Source organism: Mirounga angustirostris, unplaced genomic scaffold (genome assembly GCF_029215605.1).
Source record: "Mirounga angustirostris isolate CCGP_5_RB_7025 unplaced genomic scaffold, mMirAng1.0.hap1 SCAF_14, whole genome shotgun sequence".
Taxonomy (NCBI): domain Eukaryota; kingdom Metazoa; phylum Chordata; class Mammalia; order Carnivora; family Phocidae; genus Mirounga; species Mirounga angustirostris.
The window spans coordinates 82,045,315-82,067,463 of record NW_026991722.1 but is presented as its reverse complement, the minus strand read 5'-3'; the positions used below and the strand labels follow the sequence as shown (position 1 = coordinate 82,067,463).

Below are 22,149 nucleotides of genomic sequence, written 5' to 3'. Positions count from 1 at the left end.
CATCTCACCTGGCCAGGTCTCAGTTTGCTCCTCCCTAGAATGGGATAATGCTCCCGCCTCATAGGATTGGTTTTGGGGAATAAGCAAGATAATATAAAATGTTTCACCCAGCGTCTGGCACAGGGGAGGAATTTATTGCCATTGCCTGCATTGGCATCTTGGCTGTGAGCCCCTTGCCCTGGGCATCCCTTGTCTTTAAGCAGTGTGTATGACTTCAGGGAGTCTGGTATGCACTGAGTTATTTCCATACCCCTGGGGAGACAGACAGTGTGGTTGCCACAGTGCCTTTGCCCAGCATGTTCTGTTGCCCATCTGGCGTACCTTTTAGACTTCTTCTGGATGACTTGGGTATGGCTTTCCCCACTTGAACTGCTGGATCGGTCACTGAAACACAAAGGATGGTTTCAGGTTGTGTGGAGCCTGCTTTTCGCAAAAAGCGTGTCTTCAGGGCTCCCATGACACCTGCTAGCCTCCAGGATTCAGGGAAGGGAGGTGGCGCTAATCAAGGGACCAGTCATAGGACTGAGTGTATATTTTTCCCACCTCTTGGTCCTTGCTTCTACCCATATCCCCTGCCTGGAGGGTCCTTCTTGTTTCTTCTCCACCTGCTCAAATCCAACACTGTTTCATGGTCTACAGCAAGTTCTGCCTGCTCTGACTCTTCTAGTCTGACTTTGACCTTCTGTCTCTGTGTATTGTCAGAATGATGTATCTTCTGGATCCCAGTTTCATTTGTACAAAATTGATCTTTCCCTCTGGAGGACAAGTTCACTTGGGGCCCTTCCATTCTCCTCTCTATACTGATTAACATGTAACCTCCCAGGCTGAGTGCAGTGAAGGGATGGTCAAGTCCTTCTAGTCATGATGTTGATGTTCCCAACCCCAGACTGCTTCTTCATTCAAGGATTCTCTTCTCTGAACTGGACCCTGAGCTGACCACTCACTTCGCTTTACTTTGGAGGCAGACAGAGCTGACTCCAGAGCCCAACCCGGGCACCAACACCTCCCAGTCTTTGGGCAAGCACCTCAGCTCTGGATCGTCAATCTCCTCATCTGTGATCAGTCAACTCTTCATGACATTGAACCCTTTCTAGGTGTGGGCTTGATTGAATTTCTTGAGTGGCCACTCCCTCCTGTGACTTGGATGGTCGGAGTTCCTAGAAGGGGGTGAAGCCCCTTTGCTCATGCTCATCCCTCCCAAGTGCCTTCTCCTGGGTCCTTCAGCACCAGTGTCTCACACCTTCTCTCTTGCTCTGTCTCTCTTTTTACCAAATGCTTGGAAAACTTACTTGACTGTCTTCTCTGTCTGGTTCTAGAGGATGAGCCTGTTTTTCGTATCCTTGTGATGTGCAGCTGACCCTTCCCTACTGGCCCTGTAGCACCTGGAACTTCCTTCGGTAGGCTGGCCACTTCCCAGAGCCCTCTCCATAAGAAAGGTCCTGACCCTTTGCTGCTTTTCCCAGAGGCTCAAGGGACTGGATGTAGATGTCTTAGCTCTGGCAGGTGATGGCTGGAGCCCTTATCCCATCTCGCTGACATGTAGGGCCCCAGGAATAGTACCCAGAGGTCCTTGTGTTTGGATTCCAACCAGCTGCCCCAACCCATGCAGATGAATTCTTTGGGAGACTGTGTTGGCTTTGACCTCCCTCCTGTAGACGGCTCTCTTCTTTTCTAGCACTGACAGTGTGACTCAGGGAGGAGGTGGGGGATGAGGGAAGTAGTGGTATTAGCTGTGATAAAAGAACAAACAGAAATAAACAACAAAGGACCCTTTACCCACTTCTGTCTTCCTTTTCCTTGGCTCTCCCTGAGTTTCAGCCATACTGATTTCTGCTCAGTGCCTCAAAGCTTCCTCCTGTCTCAGGCCCTTTGCACAGGCTGTTCCTTTTGCTTGGAACGCTATTCCCACCTATCCCCACCTATCCCCACCATAGGCTAGCTAAATCTTCTTTTCTTCAGGTCTCAGCTTAAATGTCAAACTCAGTCTTAGGCCCCTAGTGCTCACCTTTCACCCAGTCCTCCTTACTTTTCCTTCAGTACACTTTCCATAGTCATGATTATATGGCTCACTCTGTGGGATTATTATTTTTTTTTTAAAGATTTTATTTATTTATTTGAGAGAGAATGAGATAGAGAGAGAGCACATGAGAGGGGGGAGGGTCAGAGGGAGAAGCAGACTCCCCGCCGAGCAGGGAGCCCGATGCGGGACTCGATCCTGGGACTCCAGGATCATGACCTGAGCCGAAGGCAGTCGCTTAACCAACTGAGCCACCCAGGCGCCCCTCACTCTGTGGGATTATTTAATAAATTCATGGCTCTCCCATTAGACCAGTGATTCTTTTTTTTTTTTTTTTTTTAGATTTTATTTATTTATTTGACAGAGAGATACAGTGAGAGAGGGAACACAAGCAGGGGGAGTGGGAAGAGGGAGAAGCAAGCTTCCCGCGGAGCAGGGAGCCTGTTGCAGGGCTCGATCCCAGGACCCTGGGATCATGACCTGAGCAGAAGACAGATGCTTAACGACTGAGCCACCCAGGCGCTTCTAGACCACCCAGGCACCTCTAGGCGCCTCTAATGGGCAGGATTCAAGGCATCCATGAATGCAGATGGAAAAAAGGTTATGTCTTTATTTCAACTAACCTTTAGCAGAAATGGAAATTGGATGTACTTGCACAACATGTTGCAATTGTGGCAGGTACTTTGAAAGATCATTTACACTCAATACTAATCTAAGGGGCACCTGGGTGGCTCAGTTGGTTAAGCGACTGCCTTCGGCTCAGGTCATGATCCTGGAGTCTCGGGATCGAGTCCCACATCGGACTCCCTGCTCAGCAGGGAGTCTGCTTCTCCCTCTGATCCTCCCCCCTCTCACGTTCTCTCTCTCTGTCTCATTCTCTCTCTCAAATAAATAAATAAAATCTTTTAAAAAAAATACTAATCTAAAATTACGGTAGTTATTAGTCTGCTGCTAAGTCTTGTTATATAGCTCATTGTGAAAGAAGCCCATAGATGACTATATCCCAAATTTGGTTGTAATATCATAATCTATAGTACTCTAGATTTCGTTGCAAACCTTTGTGATTTACAGTATGCATTTAAAAGCATTTTTCTGAAAGAGCCCATAGCACACAAAAAAGCTATGACCCCACCCAGTCCAGATAGTGGTATCTGTGAGGGCAGACTACATATGTCCTATTTGCTGTTGAATCCCTCCAAACCTAGCACAGTTCCTGGCACAGGGGGGTACTGATGAGTATAGTCAGGATGAGTAAATGAAATGTGGGTGGACCTCCTTTTGCTCATTAAAGGCCACCCAAGTAAAGAGGGAAAGGGCAGTTGTGTAGGGGACTCCATACCCTCCCTGCTTCATATCTCTCCATGACTGGAGGATTTTAACTTTATACCGTTTGAGTGGGGGGAGAGACACCTAGATACTCACCCCCCAGCCCTAGAAATTAAGGGGCTTATTTCTAGTGAAGAAGGAAAAAGTCCCCCCTCCCTGCCCCACTTCCCACGGGCTGCTGAGGGGCATCTCTGCATCTCCCTGTAACTGCGGGGTGCCATCCTACCTTGATTTGCGGGTGGTCTGCATGTCTTTATAGGCAGAATCACTCTTGTTTTGTCTGAGCATTGACAAGATACTGCAAAGCAAGATGAGTCTCTTAATAAGGCACAGAACATACGGTGCCCCTGAGGCAGGAAGTATCTGTGGGAGGGTGGAGAATTCTCTTTCTAGAGCTGGGATCTTTAGACTTTACTGGGCACAGGAATCACCTGGAGAGAGATTGCTACTAATACAGATTCCTCCCAGGGATTTAGATACATCAGGCCTGGAGTGAGGCCCCAGAAGCTGCATTTAAAACCACACACACACCCCTGATACAGGTGTGCAGAGAGCCTATTTTGAGACCTTAGAATTTCTCAGCACCCTGTGAAATTGTGCCCACTTGAAGTGCTTGTTAAAAAATACAGTTTCCTCTGGAGGTTCTGATTCAGTGGGTCTGGGATGAAGACTACAAATTTGTATTTCTAATAAGCATCCCAGCTAATTCTGATCCTCAGAGACATTTAGAAAATACTGGTAGAAGATTTTAAGAAAAGGTCACCTTCCTAGGTGATGTTATGGTCTGAATGTTTGCGCCCCCCCCCTCACGCCCCCACAATGCATATGTTGAAATCCTAATCCCCAAGGTGAGGGTATTAGATGGTGGCGGCCTTTGGGAGGTGATCAGCTCATGAGGTCAGAACCCTCATCATTGGGATTAGTGCCTTTATAAAAGAAACTCTAGGGAGCTCCCTTCCTCCATGTAATGTTATAGTGAGAAGACAATCATCTATGGGGACGGCCCTCTCCAGACACCGAATCTGCTGGAACCTTGATTTAGGACTTCCCAGCCTCCAGAACAGTGAGAAATAAGTATCTGTTGTCTATAAACCACCCAGTCCGGGGTATTTTTGTCACAGCAGCCCAAAGAGACTAAGACGACCAGAAGGCAGTCTGGCCTTGAGGCTGGGGCTGCTCCAGTTGATTTCTAGGGGTTCTGAAAAACCCCAGATTTCTAAGTCAGCCCCGAGGGGAACAGATGTGGGGCCTAAATTGAAAAAGGAATCCAGATTCTAAAGTGAGGAGGGCAAAAGAAAATGTGCCGCTTTTCCTCTCTGTCTGTCGGCCGCTCTATGGAGATGCCTCCAATATCTGCTGCCTCAGGGAGAGATTAGGGAGATTTTCTCCCAGAGAAATTGAGGAGGATGGGAAATTTCCACAGGTTCTTGCTCTGTCACCATGGTTATTGTATCACTGAAGTGAATGCAGAGGCCACGCGATGAGTTTTGTATTCTCGTGGGGTTTTGTCTTTTGAGGACCTTCTGCAAGTCACTCGTTGCCCTTCTCCATCCATGTGGTGGGGCGTTGGCATCGGGTAGTTGTTAATAAACCTGCGTCAGCAACATGCTGTGAAGATTGGGTGCAATGCTATGTGTGAAATATGAGTACCACCACCGCCATGTATCGGGTGCTTGTAATACGTTAGGTCCATGCTAATACGTTAAATGCATTGTTTCACCTAAATTCTTAAAATGACTCATTGAAATAGGTACTGTTCCCACAACAATAATAATGCTTTACGGAGATAATATTATTGCTAATAAGCCTCATTTTACAGAATTGGAATCAGGCTCAGAGAGGTGAGGCAACTTGCTCGACATCACACAGCAGTTGAATGACGGGGGTGGAGGTCCATCCACCCTCGCCTACTTGGTTCCAAGGCCAGTGCTTTGAGGCTGCACAATCTCATTTTATAGACAAGAAAACTGAGGTTTAGAGAAAGGCTAAGTCGGCCTCTTCTAGCTTTCGGATGTGTGTCAGTCTGACTCCAATGCTGGTGCTCGTGCCGTGGGTTCTTACAAAGGAGGGTCTCGAGACTCATGGAGCTGATGCTTCATCCTTAGCGTCGGTCTCCGACGCTGGTAAACCAGGAAGAGCACCCAGGGCCTGGAGGGCCAACACTGTCTCGGGATGCCTCCACGTGCCACCCTCCGAGCCCCTGATGCAAGTCAAGGCAGCAGCAGAAGAAATTTGTCATTAGCAAGCAGCAGCGGGTGTGATGCATGTGCAGGGGCTTGGTGAACTGTAATTATGGCAATAACAATAACCAATAAGTCAGAGCCAGCATCCCAGTAGGCTGAAAGCAATGAAGAACCTCTTCCGGTGCATCATTTATTTTCACGAAGTAATTTGCTTACTCGGAGGGATCTGTACTTGGGAAGGAAACTCCAGCTCTATAGAGCCTGTGTGGTCTCTGAGGCTGTTCGAGGTCAGAAGTCCTGTGGACAAGGCTTCCCGCCCGAAGGAGGACACTTTCAGGTTCAAGTCTGATGCCATGAGCTGATCACCTTGGTCGCCGGCTTGACACTTCTGAGCATCTTTATTGTTCTTAGGAAGGAAACCAGAATCCTTGAGGTGGCCTCCAAGGTCCCCGGACAGACGTATGCCTCTCTTCATCCCATTCTGGCTGCATTTTGGTTCCTTGAAGGTGCCGTGGTCCCCTCTGAGCATGTTTGCACAGACGCTGCCTGAAATGTTCACCTGTCCCTAGTGTTGGCTGGGGAGCTCTTTTTTTCGCCTCACCCACAATCTCTTATAGTTTCTTCCTTGGAGGAAACTTCTCTGATTCCCATCCCCATCCCAGACTAGATGAGATTCCCCTATTATTCAGCCTTTTAGGTCTGAGCTTTCCTTTTATAATGCTTCCTGCAATAATTAGCACCTAGGACATACATATTCATAACTATTCAGTAAAAGAGCGGACAAATAACCTTACAATTCCTGGGAAGCAGTGCAGCATAGTGGTTAAGAGGATGCTTTTTGGAATTAGAGGGATCTGCGTTCAAGTTGTGCCTTTACCGTTCATTAGCTGGATGACCTTGAACAAATTACTTAGCCTCTCTGAGCCTCATTTTCTCATTTGTAAAATAAAGATAATGGTATCTTCCTCAGAGGGTTGTTGAAAGAACCCAGGGAGGTGATACACATGAACAAAGTACATGGCTCAGTGCACAGAGAAAATGCTCAATAATTTGGAACTGCTATGGCTAATGTTATCACTATTACTCTGACATCCTTTATCTGCCCTAGGGGTCAAGAGAACGTACCTGGGTACTTTTCTTTGCATCCCATTTTCCAACATGACTGTCCTTCGGGCATCTTCCCGAACCATCTCCAGCAGCTTCTGCAAATCTGATGGGAACATGAGAGGTCATTGTCTAGAGGGCAGGCGGGGCTGATATCCCCTCTGCTTCTGTGTGTGGTGAGCTGGAGAGGGATAGATCAGGGTGTAGGCAGCCCGTAGCTGTTGGGCAGGTTGTACACCAGATGTCACCGATCTGCTTAAAACCAATGACTTGTCATTTTCCCTTTGGAGAACACTTACATTCCTCCATGTGGCATCTGAGGCTTTGCAGGATCTGGCTGCTTGTTTTCTCTCCTGTCTCATCTCACTTCCCTCCCCGACCTTACACTCTGGTGTAGCCGGAGAGGACAGTTTCCAATTCTGAGAAAAAATCATCTTGTTCGGGAAACCCTTCCTCATCCCATGGACCTGAAGTTCTAACCTGGTGATCCACAGGCTGAATCTAGTTCACACATATTTTGTTTGATTTGACGTAGATCCTAACCTTTTAAAACTGGAAGGTTTCCTGTAAAAATCCAGACCTTCTGCTTTCCCGGAAAAGACTCTGAGGTGGGGCTCATTCTTGCTGCACGCAGATGGTGGCCTTTGGGCAGGCGCGCATGCTCCAGCCCCCTGCCCCCCAGCACTCTCACCACTCCTCCTTGCACTGGATGACTTCTCCTTGCATACTTAATGTTGTTGCTTTTTACATAGTGCAGAAATACATCTTTGTGCCTGACTGTTATGGGTCGGAGTATGTCTTCCCGAAAGATATGTGGATGTCCTAATCCCCCACTATTTCAAAACCTGAATTATTCACATTCTTGTTTGGAAATGGAGACATTGCAGATGTGGTTATTAAGTTAAGAGGAGGTCATATAGCTGTGGAGTGGGGCCTTAATCCAATACGACTGGTGTCCTTATAACACGAGGGGACAGACAGGGAGAGGATGACCTGTGATGACAGAGGCAGATGGATTGACGATGCATCTAGAGCCAAGTGCTGAGGGTTGCCAGTTACTACCAGAAGCTAGAAGAGGCAAGGAAGGATTCCCCACTCCAGGCTCCAGAGGAAGCACAGCCCTGCAACACCTTGATTTTGGATTCCAGCCTCAAAAACTGTGTGAGACAATCGATCCCTGTTGTTTTCAGCCTCCCAGTTCCTGGAACTTCATTACGGCAGCCCCAGGAAGCTAATACACTGACTCGAAAGTTGGAAAATGAAATATACTTAGAGTAAGCTGTATGCTTCAAGGAAAGTGGGCCCGTGGAAGTCCTACATGTTTTATGTGGATACAGATTTGCAAGTACTTGGCACTGGGCTTGTCATAGAGCAGTCCCAGTAAACATTTGCTGGATACATAAGTGAATGGCTAAGGAGAAAACAAAAAGAGGGAAGGATTTGGGATAACTTGAGCTAGATTTGGGCTATCAGTGAAGGAGGACAGTGCCAGTGGGGCTTTGCACCCTTTCGTAGGGGCCTGTCGTCAACACAGGTGCAGGTCTTAAAAGCCATACCTGCAGGGGTGAAGCCCAGGGCTTCCCACTGCCATTTGCACCCAGCCTTGTTTATGAATGCAGTCATGTGTGCTAGGGCAAGGGCGTTCCCCCTTAATGATCTTGGAACCATCTCGGCTGTGATGAACACCAACATTCAGCCATTTTCCACTCCACCTTCCTCATTCCCAAGTAATGTATCTTCCTGGTAATTTGTGGGCATGATTCCAGTTGACCTGAATCCGATCTTCATTGTTGTCTCATCATGCCCGCCTCCCCTACTGTGGTACATCCCAGAATCCTTGCGGAGTGTCTAGAAGCTTATTAGTAAAGGGGCTGTGACTGGTTCCTCCACTTTCTTCCCATCTCCTGGGAACCAAGGAGCAACATCTGACTGCTCCCCCACTCCTTCCCCCACCCATATGCAAACCAGCCAGGGGGTGGGTGGATACCAGCAAATGACCCTGGTGACCTGGCACGTTGGGCAGCTCTCCTAGAGAATCATGAGGAAGGCTCCACACTCACTTAATGCACCAAAGATTTTTTTTTTCCTGTTTGCCAATAACACCATAATAATATGGTGTCCAGCAATATCAAGCTCCATCCATTATGTAGCTGAGGTTGGATACCTATGAACTCAAATAAAGCCTGGGGACTCCAGAGGTCTACATCTACTCCTCAAGGCTACCTGGGAGCAGACATTTGTTTACAAGGGGTGCAGATGTCATAAAATTGGGTTTCTGTGAGGAATAGGGCCCTGTAATGGAGGCCCACACTCAGAGGAACCTGCTTGGTCCTCAGTTCCCAGAGCTAGGGGGATGACATTATCCATTGTTTACAGACAATGGCATCTTGTGTTTTCAAATGCCAGATCATACACTGAAGGAAAAAATTCTGACTTCCCTCCTCCATCTCCCATCCACAGCCTGTCCACAAATCTCACTCTTGAGTGACCAAACTCGTTTCTTCCTCTTTGAGGGAAAACAGAGAAGGTCTTTTTGTTGTATGGGGTTGTGTTGTGGAAGGAACGTTAGCCACCATAGGATCCATCTTTCTGAGTTGCTATTGAAATGAGTTTCTCCTCTAACAGTTCCAAGACTGGCAGGAAGAACGGCCTGGGCTTTGGTTTCTTGTGAATCCCCTTGCCATTGATTTGGGGAGGGGCTCAGTCCACAGAGAGGCCATAACCTGCTGTCCCCAGTGATTTGCCTCCACAAAGACTTCATTATGCAGCCAGCCTGGAAATTAGACCTTGGTCAAATGGTGTGTCTCTCAGAATAGGATTCATGAATTCAGAATAAATTTGAGGAGGTTTTAGAAGGCAGTGAAAGTCTGGGAAATTAATCTACTTTTGTCAAGGCTATGACAAATGAGAGGGAGGTTAAGGTATAAGTAGAGGGGAAGGATGAAGAGTTGGATGTAGGAAGACTTTCTCTCTGGAACGTGGGTCTCTGGTGGATGCTTCTCCCAGTCATTGTTGTGCACCCACTGCGTGCAGGGCTGAGGGTGAATAAGACACCATTGTTCCACACCAGCAGTGAGCTCATGTTCCTCTCCCCTGTCTTCCTTAGTAATAGAAATATGTGCACAAGTGTGTGTGTGTATGTGTGTGCATCTCTGTGTGTGGTGTGTTCTTTTGTGTGTGTGTGAGGGTAAGCATTTACTAGACCAGTTGTCCAACATCTTTGCAGCTAGATGTGCCCCTGGGATGAAATTCTGGACAATGAGAGTTTAGTAGAAATGTTTTTATGGGGCTTTTGAGAAGCCTGCTTCCACTCAGCGGGGAGTGAGCACTTTTTTCCGTCACCTACTTCCTTCTACTTCCAGCCTAGCAGGCAGCCATCCCAGCCATTTTGATCATAAAATGATGCTGAGCATGGTGGCAAAGAAAGACAGAAGGAAGCAGGGTTCCTGATGACCTTTGGTAGCCATACCAGCCATGAACTGGCCTTCTTTAATCTGTAAGAAAAATAAACTTTTATCTGTTTTAAGCCACCAATTTTCAGATTTTTGTATCCAGCCCGAAGGACTTCCTACTTGATACACTGAGATACGGTTGTGAATTAAAATTTGCGTGCTCAATAAAAGCAAACACAAAGTACTAAGAGAATTGAGAGGAGGGAACCCAGGAACGTCATGGAAGACTTCACAGTGGAGGGAATATTTGAGCGGGGTCTTTAAGGTTGAGTAGGAGTCCACCAAACTAAAGGGTCACAGGTGAGAGGGCATTGCAAACAGGATGACATGAAAGAATGTGCGTTGTTTAAGAAGAGGAAAGCATTTTGGTGAGGTGAGGTTGGAGTGCCTGATGTAAGGTTTGAAATGGTAAGAGCTGAGCCTATTATAACAGCCTGGGACAAGATCAGATGCAACGTCTTAGAGGCAAAGGGGAATCTTGAAAGATGTTAAGCTGGGGAGCACTATATCAGATTTTTAAAAAAGATTGTATGTATTTATATACTTATGTATTTATTTATTTGGGGGGGGGAGGGCCAGAAGGAGATGGAGAGACAGAATCCCAAGCAGACTCCCTGCTGAGCACGGAGCCCAACAAGGGGCTCCATCTCACGAACCTGAGATCGTGACCTGAGCTGAAATCAAGAGTCGGATGCTTAACCAATTGAGCCACCCAGGTGCCCCCCACTCCTTTTTTTAAGAGATGAGGGGAAGGGAAGAAGGAGAGGGAGAGAGAGAATCTTAAGCAGGCTCCATGCCCAGTGCAGAGCCCAATGCGGGGCTCGATCTCACAACCCTGAGATCATGACCTGAGCCGAAATCAAGAGTCAGATGCTTAATTGACTGAGCCACCCTGGTGCTCCTATATCAGATTTTTAATTCAGAAAGTTCCTTCTGGCTCAACATGGAGAAAAATCCATGGGGAAGTGAGGGCAAGACAGGAAGCAGGGAGATTAGGAGGCTGTTGCTATCATGTGGGTGAGGAGAAAGGAGAATGTGGATGGGGGGGGAAGGGAAGTGTTCCAAACTCACGTACCTACAGGGGTCAGGTACCAGATGAGTGACATGAGGTAGTGTAAGAAAAATCAAGTTTCTCTCTTGGTCTTTCATTTCCCACTTTTTCTAGAGACTTGGGTAAAGCATAGAGATTAATTGTGACATAAGGGCCAGATTGCCTGGGTTCAGATTTTGACCTCATCTCTTACTAGATGTGTGACTTTGGGCAAATAATGTAATCTCTCTGTGCCCCAATTTTCTCATCTACAAAATAGGCATAAAACTGTTGTGAAGATTCATTTGAATTTATATGCAAATATATACATTTATGTATATATATGTGAATTTATATATATATATATAGTATGTTTATATTAGAAGCTAGAATAGTGCCTGATACATAAAAGTCTTCTTAAGCATTAACTATTGTACTATCATCATCATGATCATTATCATCCTTATTCTGAGGAAAACAGTAGGGCAAATGAGACAATAAATGGCCATGCACTTGGCCAATTGGGAGCAATGACTGGGGGTAATAGGGGCTGGTGGGGACTGGGGAAGACTAGCCAGCACATGTCCTACCTAAGAGGAGCAGCTCCAGTTGAATGTTGTACAGGCTTGTGGGTCCACTCTTGTCACAGTGTTGTTGTTGTTGTTGTTCTAATCAAAATTTTTATGTAAAATCTCTCAAATCTTAAAATATCATTCCCACTGGGGCGCCTGGGTGGCTCAGTCGTTGAGTATCTGCCTTCAGCGCAGGTCATGATCTCAGGGTCCTGGGATCGAGCCCCACATCGGGCTCCTTGCTCTGCGGGAGGCCTGCTTCTCCCCCTCCCACTCCCTCTGCTTGTGTTCCCTCTCTCGCTGTCTCTCTCTCTGTCAAATAAATAAATAAAATCTTAAAAAAAAAAAGTATCATTCCCACTTTTTTTTTTTTTTAAACAAAGCCTTGTGTATGAAACTAAACATAAGTGTCAGGATCTAGCCTATGTGCCCCAGTTTTCTAAGATGAAGTAATGGAAGTGAAGAGAGAAGGTTCAAAAGAGTTTTAGGAGATAGGACTGATGGGAGCAGTCAGCTGGTTAGATGTGAGAGGGAGACAGCCATTGGGGACAGGTCTGCGGTGTCTTGGGTGCTTGGAGAGATGGCACCGTTCACCCCTCTGCTCATCACAGCTTCCTTCCCCCTCTGCTCCCTCCTTCCTTCCGCATTCTCGAGCCTGTTCTTGAAGCTGGGGACACTTCTTAACTTGCAGGGCTTTCGGGGTTAAAAAACACACAGCATGATGCGACACTAATAACAGACACCTTTGAAAAGAAAACCAGATCCTGTTACTCCTATACCGAAAGCCTTCCAGAGACTTCCTGTTGCACTCGGAATCACTGTGAAGTCCTTACCTTACCCTACAAAGGCGAGGCCCGGACTCCTGCCTCCCTCCCCAGCTTCATATCCTCAGATCTCAGCCTAAATGTCAGCGCTGAGAGAGGCGTGTCTTGACCACTCTGGCTAAACTAGCCCCATTCCCACCACCAGTCTCTCTCTGGCCCTCGTCTTGTCTTATGATCTTCTGATCACATATTACCTGCCACCGCCCTGCTATTTGTAGCTTTCTTGTTTGTGGTCTGCTTCTTCCTTCTACAATGTAAGCTTGGGGAGGGCAGGAACTGTAATTCTCAGTTCCAGGCACTTAGTAGCTGATCAGGAGACACGTGTTGAAATGAAAGAAGGTTCAATATATCCGTAAGAGTCACATGTCTACGGATGGTTGATCTTAGTTCCTCTCTTTCTGAGATAATCTGTTCAGCAAACAGCTTTTCAGGGCTTGGAGCCTTTCATGGTTGCCTGTTAACAAGGGTGGGATTTTTTTCTCATTGGTAGTCATTGCTCGGAGTCCTGACCACTTACTGGATTTTTGCCCTTTTGCCCATTTTTGGTTTTGATGATTAGGGTCTCAATCAGGCTTTCTGTCTACCTTCGCCTCTCGTTCAGCCTCCTTGAATCTATACCACACCCCGTCCTTTTCAGCTCAGCCCAGTTGCGATGGGCATTCTAGGTAGTGAGAAAGCACTGGCTAAGAAGGCAGGCCTCAGCTTGGGTGCAACTGAGGGGACACAGGAGATGTGGCAGGAGGAGGTCCCAGGCACCAGAGGCAATAATTTTGCACTGGCCAGCCTCTTTTATGTCCCTTTCTTTTTCTCCCTTCTACCTACTCTTTCTGCATAAATCCCTTCTTTTCCTCTCTCCTTCTATTATACCTGCTCAGGCCAGAAAATTTTGAGAATAATTTTTTTTACATGACTTACGGAATCTAGCTACGATTATTGTTATTTTTTTAAAGATGTATTTATTTGAGAGAGAGAGAGAGCATGAGAGAGAGCGAGCACTAGCAGGGGGTAAGGGCAAAGGGAGAGGGAGAAGCAGACTCCCCGGTGAGCAGGGAACCCCATGTGGGGCTTGATCCCAGGACCTTGGGATCATGACCTGAGCCGAAGGCAAATGCTTAATGGACTGAGCCACCCAGGCACCCCCTAGTTATAATTCTGTCTGCGGAAGTCTATAGGCTCGTACTAAAACACCATGAAAAACTGTGCATATGTGTGTGTATAAATTTTCTTCTGGGGAGAGGACCGATACCTTTTAACGGATTTTCTGAAGAACCTGTGTCCCACAAATTGTGAACCACTGAAAAAGCTTGTTCCAGACCGGGGGTTCGGGGGTGGGAGTGGGGGGTGGTGTCACAGAATGATAAAACTTCCATATATAAAATACTAGGAAAAGACAAATCCCTAGAGACAGGAAGTAGATTTACCATTGCCTGGGGTCAGGGGGTGGCAAAGGAGAGGGACTGCCAATAGATACGAGGTTTTCATTTGGCTTGATTGAAATGTCCTAAAATTAGATTGTGGTGAGAGTTACACAACTGTGCAAATTGACTAATAGTCATTGAATTGTATCCTTAAAAAGAGTGAATTTTATGGTATGCAAATTATACTTCCATAAAGTTGTTTTAAAAAGTCAATACCGAATTTCAAAAACTTAGTATGAAAAAGACATGAAATACCTCATTAATAATTTTGTATTGATTACATGTTGAAATGACAATATTTTATATGAGTTGGGCTGAATAAAATATATTATTAAAATTTTAAAGAGAGCAATTGATCACCATGAGCTGTCTCTCACAGAGAAATTGCTCAGAATAATCCCAAGTTATAGAGTATATTTCCAATCTTCACTGGGGCAAAGGAAAAGGGACCGAAGAAATTGAGCAGCGCTAGGGGACCCCTGTGTCTCCTTTAACTGAGCGGGGGTGGAGGTCAAACAGGAGGGGTTCTTGATGTCTGGCTTCGAGGCAAAGAGCAAGGCGGATTGGTCAGCTCTCAGGTGGGACTTACTGATATGGAGAGGTTCTTCCTCAGGCTTGGTTGAAGATGATTCATTGTCCTCAATGTCCTTGCTGCCTGTCCCCTGGGTGATCACACTCGGGGGCTCATCTGAGCCGGGGTTCATGGAGACCATGCTGCTCTGGGGGGATGATCCTCCGCTGGTCCGAGACAGACTGAGTGTGGAGCCTCGCCGGCTTGGTTTGCGGCTGGTGACGCGGAGTACAGGAATTTTGAATTTCTTGGTCTGAAGGAAAGAGAGAAGAAAGAGGAATCTCAGAAAGAAGGGAGGGAGGACAGAATGATGGAAGGAAGGAGAGAAGGAGGAATGAGGGTGAATAGAAGGGAAAGAGAGAGGAAGGGAGAGAGAAGAAAAAAGGGAGGAGGGAAGAAAGGAGGGAAGGAAGGAGAGAAGGAGGAATGAGAGTGAATAGAAGGGAAAGAGAGAGGAAGGGAGAGAGAAGAAAAAAGGGAGGAGGGAAGAAAAGAGGGAAGGAAGGAAAGTAGGAAAGAAAAAAAAGTGAAAACCTGGCTCTGAATGTGAATTTCTTTTGGCCCTTCCCAAACACCATGACACATATCCTGGGTCTGGGGTGACCTTCTGTCACAAATCAAGATAATTTAAAGTGTGTATCATCTGAAGCAAACATGATAGGACTGATTCTATTCAGTGAGCACCATGGTTGCCCAAGTAGTCACCACAGGAGGCCAATCACATATGCCAGTGACGTTACCAGGGACCAGAGGAGTTTTGGACTTTTGTAATGATCATCAGAGTTGATTTTTTAAACTGGGGGGGGATGGGTCTCATGTCTTTAGCTACCTCTTGGTTTGACCCCAAATTGCATGGATCAACCTCTTGTTCACCACGTTGACACCAGGCCCTCAAAGAATGAAGATTTGTGTTTACTGGGGGTCTTCTGAAGTGTACAAGATGGAGAAAATTCTAGACCTGACATTTAGGGAAGCAGATGTGTCTGATAGGATAGCATTCTTTGGGGGCAGGGAGAGGAGCCATGGTTGTGGTGGATGGAAGGGTCTAGATGACAAGGCCTAGAAGGTAGTAAGGGGTAGGGAGAGAAAGTCTTGTAAGGAGAATGTGGACTTTTGGGAGGAAAGGAGTCAGGATGGGTGTGTGTGTGTGTGTGTGTTTGTGTTGTGTGTGTGTGTGTGTGTATTCACACCACCCTCTTGCATGATTGATATCACTTCAGAATGTACTGTGCCAGGTCATGCCTTCATTTAACTCATGATCCAAGTCTTCTAGAGGGTTCTAATATGCCCAAGGTCACATAGCTAGCAAGTGGCAGAGCCAGGATTCCAGTCCAGGTCAGGCTAACACCAACACTAATTATTATGCCTTGCTTAAAAATACATTCAGCAATGCCCTTTTCAGGGGCATTGAAAATGCCCTTGATCCCATGCTGCTGATTCTTTTAAAATGCCAGGTTTACAGTGGGGCCGAGTAGGTCCTCAGCTGCTCCAGAGTGAGAGTTCAGTGGTGCCCTGGGCTGTGGTTTACACTCAGTTAACAGAAACGATTCTATCTGAGGACATTTAAAAGGAAAGCGCTTGCAGAGCAGACTGAGGTCACCTTTCTTTTTTTTTAAAAGATTTTATTTATTCATTTATTTGAGAGAGTGAGAGAGAGAGCACATGAGAGGGGGAAGGTCAGAGGGAGAAGCAGACTCCCTGCCGAGCAGGGAGCCCGATGCGGGACTCGATCCCGGGACTCCAGGATCATGACCTGAGCCGAAGGCAGTCGCTTAACCAACTGAGCCACCCAGGCGCCCTGAGGTCACCTTTCAATCATAGTGTTTTGATACCCTCGGAAGGCAGATAGGGAGAAGAGGCAGTGCCAGAGGCCACACCAACATCTCATAAGTATCTAACAGGGTGGAGAGAATTGTCTCCAGCAGGATTCATTTCATGGAGTCCACTGCATGTGGCCAGAAGTAGGGTTTTTTTTTTGTTTGTTTTAAAAATATTTTTATTTTTTATTTTATTTGCGCGCATGTGCGCGAGAGTGAGCACAAGCAGGGAGAGGGGCAGAGGGAGAGAGACAAGTAGACTCCCCGCTGAGCTCAAGGTGGGGCTCGATCCCAGGACCCTGAGATCATGACCTGAGCCCAAGTCAGATGCTTAACCAACTGAGCCACCCAGGCGCTCCCAGAAGTATATGGAAATCTCCTCATCTGGTCTCCTCTGGCACCATATGAATCCCTGACTCTGGAAACCATACTCTAGCTCCATGTCGCGTTTTGAAGGCTGAACACATTGTGTCCCAGGGACAGCCTAGAGTCTTGCAATGAGCACTGGACTCAGAGCCAGGGGACCTCAGGGGGCCCTTGAACAAGTCACTGTCTTGCCTCAGTTTCCTGATCTATAAGACAAAGAGGATGGACTGGGATGGTCTCAGAAGAGCTTTCTACATCCAGAGCTCCGTGTGGATCTTCCTTGGGCTAGGATTTCATTTTGTGCTCCTAAAGTTGCCATTAATTAAAATTCAATTAACAACCTCAGCCAGGAAATCCAAAATGAAGGGCTGACACTTCTGATTAATTGAGAGTGGCAGAAAAATAAAATGTGGGGGGATGATGTGACAGGCAGTTTTAGCTTCTCGCTTGCCCTTTATTGAACTGACTCGGTCTGAATTGACTTAAATCCCCAAATGCTGCTTCTCTAGTTTTTATATTTCACTCAGGAGCAGTGTTAACTAGCTGCTGTGTTCTACCTCGGTAGGGACTGCTTTTGGGCAACAAAGGAAAAGATTTCCCTGAGTGATTCCTTACATTTTCTTAGAAGCAGTGGCTTCCAACTGGTGGCCCATGGGGAGACGTGATTGACTGCCCAGAATTTTACGAATTGGGGAGATTTTTATGTAACAACTTAGGTTATTGGTCTCTCTTGAAAACGATAAGCCCTGGACTCCCATTCTCAAATGGCAAAATGGCTAGAGCTGGGCAGAAGTGCAGGCCATTTGCCACAGACCTCACCACTCCCTATTGCATTAGACCTAACCTGATTTTTTTTCATTTACTCCATTTGCCGGGCTCTCACGAACGCTGTCTTGGCCCTGACAAGCTCTAAACGTACAGAAGAATATCAGTTGCTGTGCGGAGTTGATTGGAGCCTCTCTTTCAAAGTCCTCATTTTGTAGGTGCAGAAACTGAAGTCCAGGGAGAGAGAAAAGGACTTGTCCGAAGCCACACAGTGAACTGGGTCACAGTGGCTAAGCTAGGTCTCCTGACTCCTAATCGAGTGCTCCCCCATCATCAGAGTGGACCACCCTTCAGCTCTGAGTTTGACCTATAAGCTTCCTGGGGAATTCAATTTTTTGGAGAGTTCCAGTGTGGTTATTCACTGCCCCCTCTGTAGATTTTTGTTAGGAATATTCCTGGAGGACATTTTTTTTTTAAGGTTTGTGGCTCCTAATGCTTTTTCTGTGCATCTCTGGAGACAGATGTACACAGTGTCTCCATAGCAACTTTCTGTGACAAAAACAAAAGCTTTTCCTTCTCAGATCTAGGCACATCCTGGTGAAAGAGCAAGGAAATAGTGAAACTCTTCATGAGAGCAATTGTAATTGTGACACCATGGAAAACATGCATTTGATGAGCTCAGTGTTTAATAAACAGCGTTTCGTGAACAGGCCCAGGATTCACTCTTGGCTCTGCCATGACCCAGCTGTGTGACCTCATGCAAATCACTTAACCTCTCTGAGCCCCAACTTCCTCCTCTCCCAACTGGTGATTAGAATAGTGCCTCCTGGGGTTTGTAAGAAGGCAGAGCCAGCTAATAGACCCCAAAGCACTTCTTTAGCATAGAACCTGGCCCATCACAATTATGTTAAAAAGTGGCTTCTAAAAATTATAAGCAATAATGCTTAGCATTTTAACATTTTTAGAGTGAGTTTGCATGTTGTTTCCTGAGGTTCTTTACTAGTGTCGTGAAGTAGGCAAGGCCAAGCATTATATGCACGTTGTGGGTAAAAGCACAGATGCAGGGCGCCTGGGTGGCTCAGTTGGTTAAGCGACTGCTTTCGGCTCAGGTCATGATCCCGGAGTCCCGGGATCAAGTCCCGCATCCGGGTCCCTGCTCAGCAGGGAGTCTGCTTCTCCCTCTGACCCTCCCCGCTCTCATGTGCTCTCTCTCAAATAAATAAATAAAGTCTTTAAAAAAAAAAAAAAGAGGGCGCCTGGGTGGCTCAGTTGATTAAGCGACTGCCTTCGGCTCAGGTCATGATCCTGGAGTCCCAGGATCGAGTCCCGCATCGGGCTCCCTGCTCAGCGGGGAGTCTGCTTCTCCCTCTGACCCTCCCCCCTCTCATGTGCTCTCTCTCTCTCTCTCTCATTCTCTCTCTCAAATAAATAAATAAAATCTTTAAAAAAAAAAAAAGCACAGGTACAATAAACTGCCCTTTCAACTACCTTTGCCTATCTACACATGACCTCTTATCATTATTATTTTATGGTGCTTGTTTGTTGGGTAGATGAATTTGGGAAGTGTGGGGTTAGGAATAGTTTCAAGCGGAAAGAATAGACCTCTTGATGTTCTCTTAGTGGTGAGTGCGCATTCTAGTTTGTAGAAAACCCTATCTGTTGAATCGCCCCCTTCTTATTTTCTGGCTGAGTTAAAAAGAGAGAGTGAGCTCGAGAGAGAAATGACTGTTATTGATTAAAAACGTGGAGGGAGGTGAGTCCGTTTCCTTCTGGTGACATCTTATTGAGCAGCTCCTCAGCCACCCCTCCCCTTCCCCACGAAGTGGTGTCCAGCCAAATGTCATTTCTCCTATAATCCCCCAGATAACCATTTTAATTAAAATTTACAAAAACCATCCAACAGCATGCGGTTCTGACTTCTCCTCACTCAGAGAACCAACTAGAAAAAAAAATTCCCATCGGAGAAAAGACCAGCAGAAACGCCTCCGGCCCAAGTTGGGGCCAGTAGCCAGACTGCAGCGTCGGGTGCTGATAGTTACCTTCGGCGCGGTGACGAAGTGCTCCCACCTCTGTCCCATGGACTTGTCCTTATTGATTTTCTTTATTGTGCTCTTGCTTCCACCCGGGTCCCTGAGTGAGAAACAGCTTAATGAGTTTTCCGTTCCCGGAGCCTCGGTTTACTACAAGTTCTTTTAGGAAATGCAATAAATAGATGGATGGCGGCTGTTCTCTTGTGATGGTTTTTTCCCCACCCCCTGTGTGTGTGAAGAAGTGAGCGGGACAGTTCTCCATAGCTAGGTCTTGTCAGTGAAAATTGAGGTTAGGAGAGACCACTGCTTACAAGGTGTGGGGGGGAGGCAGGCGGAGTGTATTTGTATGCGTTCTGCATCTATCTGCCTTTTAGACTTGGGTCCTCTCTTAGACTCCAGGGCAGTTACTCCCGGGAGTAAGCTGAAAGGCATGTTCATTTCTGAATCTCTGCCTGCTCTGGTTCCTACCAATCCCACCATGAGGGACGCTCCCGAGTAACACAGAAAGAGGATTACTTTGCGGGGGGGGGCGGGTACTGGGGAGAGCCTGTGGGGCAGGTTGCACAATGAAAATCACTGGTTTGGAGTATATGGAGCAAAAGTCTATACAATGCTACATGCAAGATGATTTCGTGCATTCTCACTGAATCATTTCAATAAAACCTTGTGATATTGTCATCCCATTTTACAGATGAGAAAACAAACTGGGCGGGGGGTGGGCTCAAATCACTCATCCAGGTACAGATTTATAGTGAAACTAATGACCCTCACTTGAATGGGGTCTTCTGGGGCCCTGTACCTAATTTTCTGTTGTAATTTTATATTCTTTTTCTTAAAGCACCTATCTCCCCCAGTTTAATTAAACTTTAGATACCCTAATTCCTGGATCCTCCCCTCATGGGTTTAGGAACTTTCTTGGTATGAGACTGAACCTCCAGCAGGTTTTGTTGGTGACATGCCTGTAATCCCTCATCTGAAACCCATGGGACCAGATGTGTTGCCCTGTTGGAATTTTGGGAAGGATATATGATGCGTGTACCATACGTTAACATGATCCTTCCAGTGGGGTCAGGGGACAGCATCCTGTAACCAAACACATTGATATATATGAATATTTACACTAGGTGGGATAAGGACTGTAAACAGCTTCAGGTCAAATTATGCTACCAGATCAGTTTGGTTCATGTCAAGTTTTGCTGCCAAATGAGTTATGGAAAAACTGAGTTTTCAGAGCCCTTTGGATTTTGGACTTGGGGCTACAGGGCAGTGGATCTCTGTTGATAAGCAAGCGGGAAGACTCAGGTTGTGCTCTTTCAATTGATCCATCCATCCATCTACCCCTTTCTTTTTCTCCTTTTTTCTCTGCAGAAAAGATTTTGGATGGCTGGGATCCTTAAAATCATTTGGCTGGCTGTCACTTAGCACAGAGCAGGGGCTTGAGGGAATGAGATGGCCAGACCAGACTCATGAGGGGAGGCATTGACAGGAGGCATTGACAGGGGTCTAGACTTATCAGGGGCTGCTGAGTGCTGGTGAGGGGGTGGGAGATGCTCAGATATAGGAGGTAAAAGGTGATCAAGCTCAAACTTGCCTAAGACTGGCTTCTCATGGCTCAGGGCTCTAGGTAGCAGAATCAGAGGCTTTGGCCAGCCCAGCTGTGGAACGGGTGTGCACTCTTGGATGGCAGGACTTTGCTGAGCATCTACCAGCCCACACACAACACAAGCAGCTGCACACAGGGGCCAAGGTGCAAGTCGGGCTGGGGAGGGCGGGGTGAGAATGTGCCTCCCAGCTTTTTGTAAGACTTTATGTTTGATTACACAATAAAAAGCTCTCTGAATAATTAACAGTGAAGCTCATTTAACATTGGTTCTGCCTGCTTCTCCCCTGAGTAATCAAATTAGGGAATATTTAAAATCCAGCCAGAGGAAGGAACAGCAATACACCAGTCCCATAAACAATATTTAAACTAGCGGCGCTTTTGAAGTCTGATTTAAGGCTCACCAACTGGAAGCTTTAGTGGTTCTGCTTTGGAGCATTTCTTTCAAGACCACAGGGCTTTTCGGCTTCTTCCCTTTGCTCACACAGCTCCTGCTGTGCCTCTAGCCTCCTTCTTGAAGTTCAAAAGCAACCCCCTTCCCCTTTTAAAATTAAATCGGGCCCCAGCCAAGCTTTCAAAGGCTTAAATATTCAAGCCTGATCGGGAAGATAGAGGTTTTCTGTTAACACTGACTTCCTAGATGACCCGAAATCTATTGCGGACTTGAGGCAGCAGGTAAATGAGCTAAAAATACAGCAAGGCTCCCCGAGATCTTAAAAACGCCCTGCACCCTTGCTCATGCAAAGCCACTGAGAAAGAAAGGGCCTGGTTAGACAGAATCGGTCTCTGTGATGTTTCATTCTCGGGAGCAAATAAACCAAAAAGGAAGCTCAGATAGGGGTAGGAAAAGAAAGGAACCACCTGAGTTTCTTTGTTCACAGGGGGCTGAGTGCACCTTGTCCGAGATGGACACGGCAAGGGGACACTCCTCCCCAGGGCTTGGTGGGATAGTCGTTAGTGCTGTTTACCGAGTAGTCCTGGGTCTTTCGGGCTCCTTTTCTGTCAGGGGTAGCCCTGTGAGTTGCTTTGTTTAAAAATGCATGACTGATGGGGTGCCTGGGGTGGCTCAGTCGT

General features: G+C 46.7%; 1 protein-coding gene across 1 annotated transcript in view; it reads right to left on the bottom strand.

The window, feature by feature from the left end:
* Nucleotides 1-22,149, bottom strand: part of CCDC60 (coiled-coil domain containing 60) — a 157,785-nt gene that overhangs the window by 6,031 nt on the left and 129,605 nt on the right. Inside the window, exons 6-10 of the mRNA XM_045886468.1 lie at nt 19,485-19,575; nt 14,516-14,750; nt 6,652-6,736; nt 3,570-3,641; nt 322-384 (exon numbers count right to left, since the gene is read on the bottom strand). Coding sequence (XP_045742424.1) covers nt 322-384; nt 3,570-3,641; nt 6,652-6,736; nt 14,516-14,750; nt 19,485-19,575 — 546 coding nt within the window. The remainder of the gene's footprint in view (nt 1-321; nt 385-3,569; nt 3,642-6,651; nt 6,737-14,515; nt 14,751-19,484; nt 19,576-22,149) is intronic.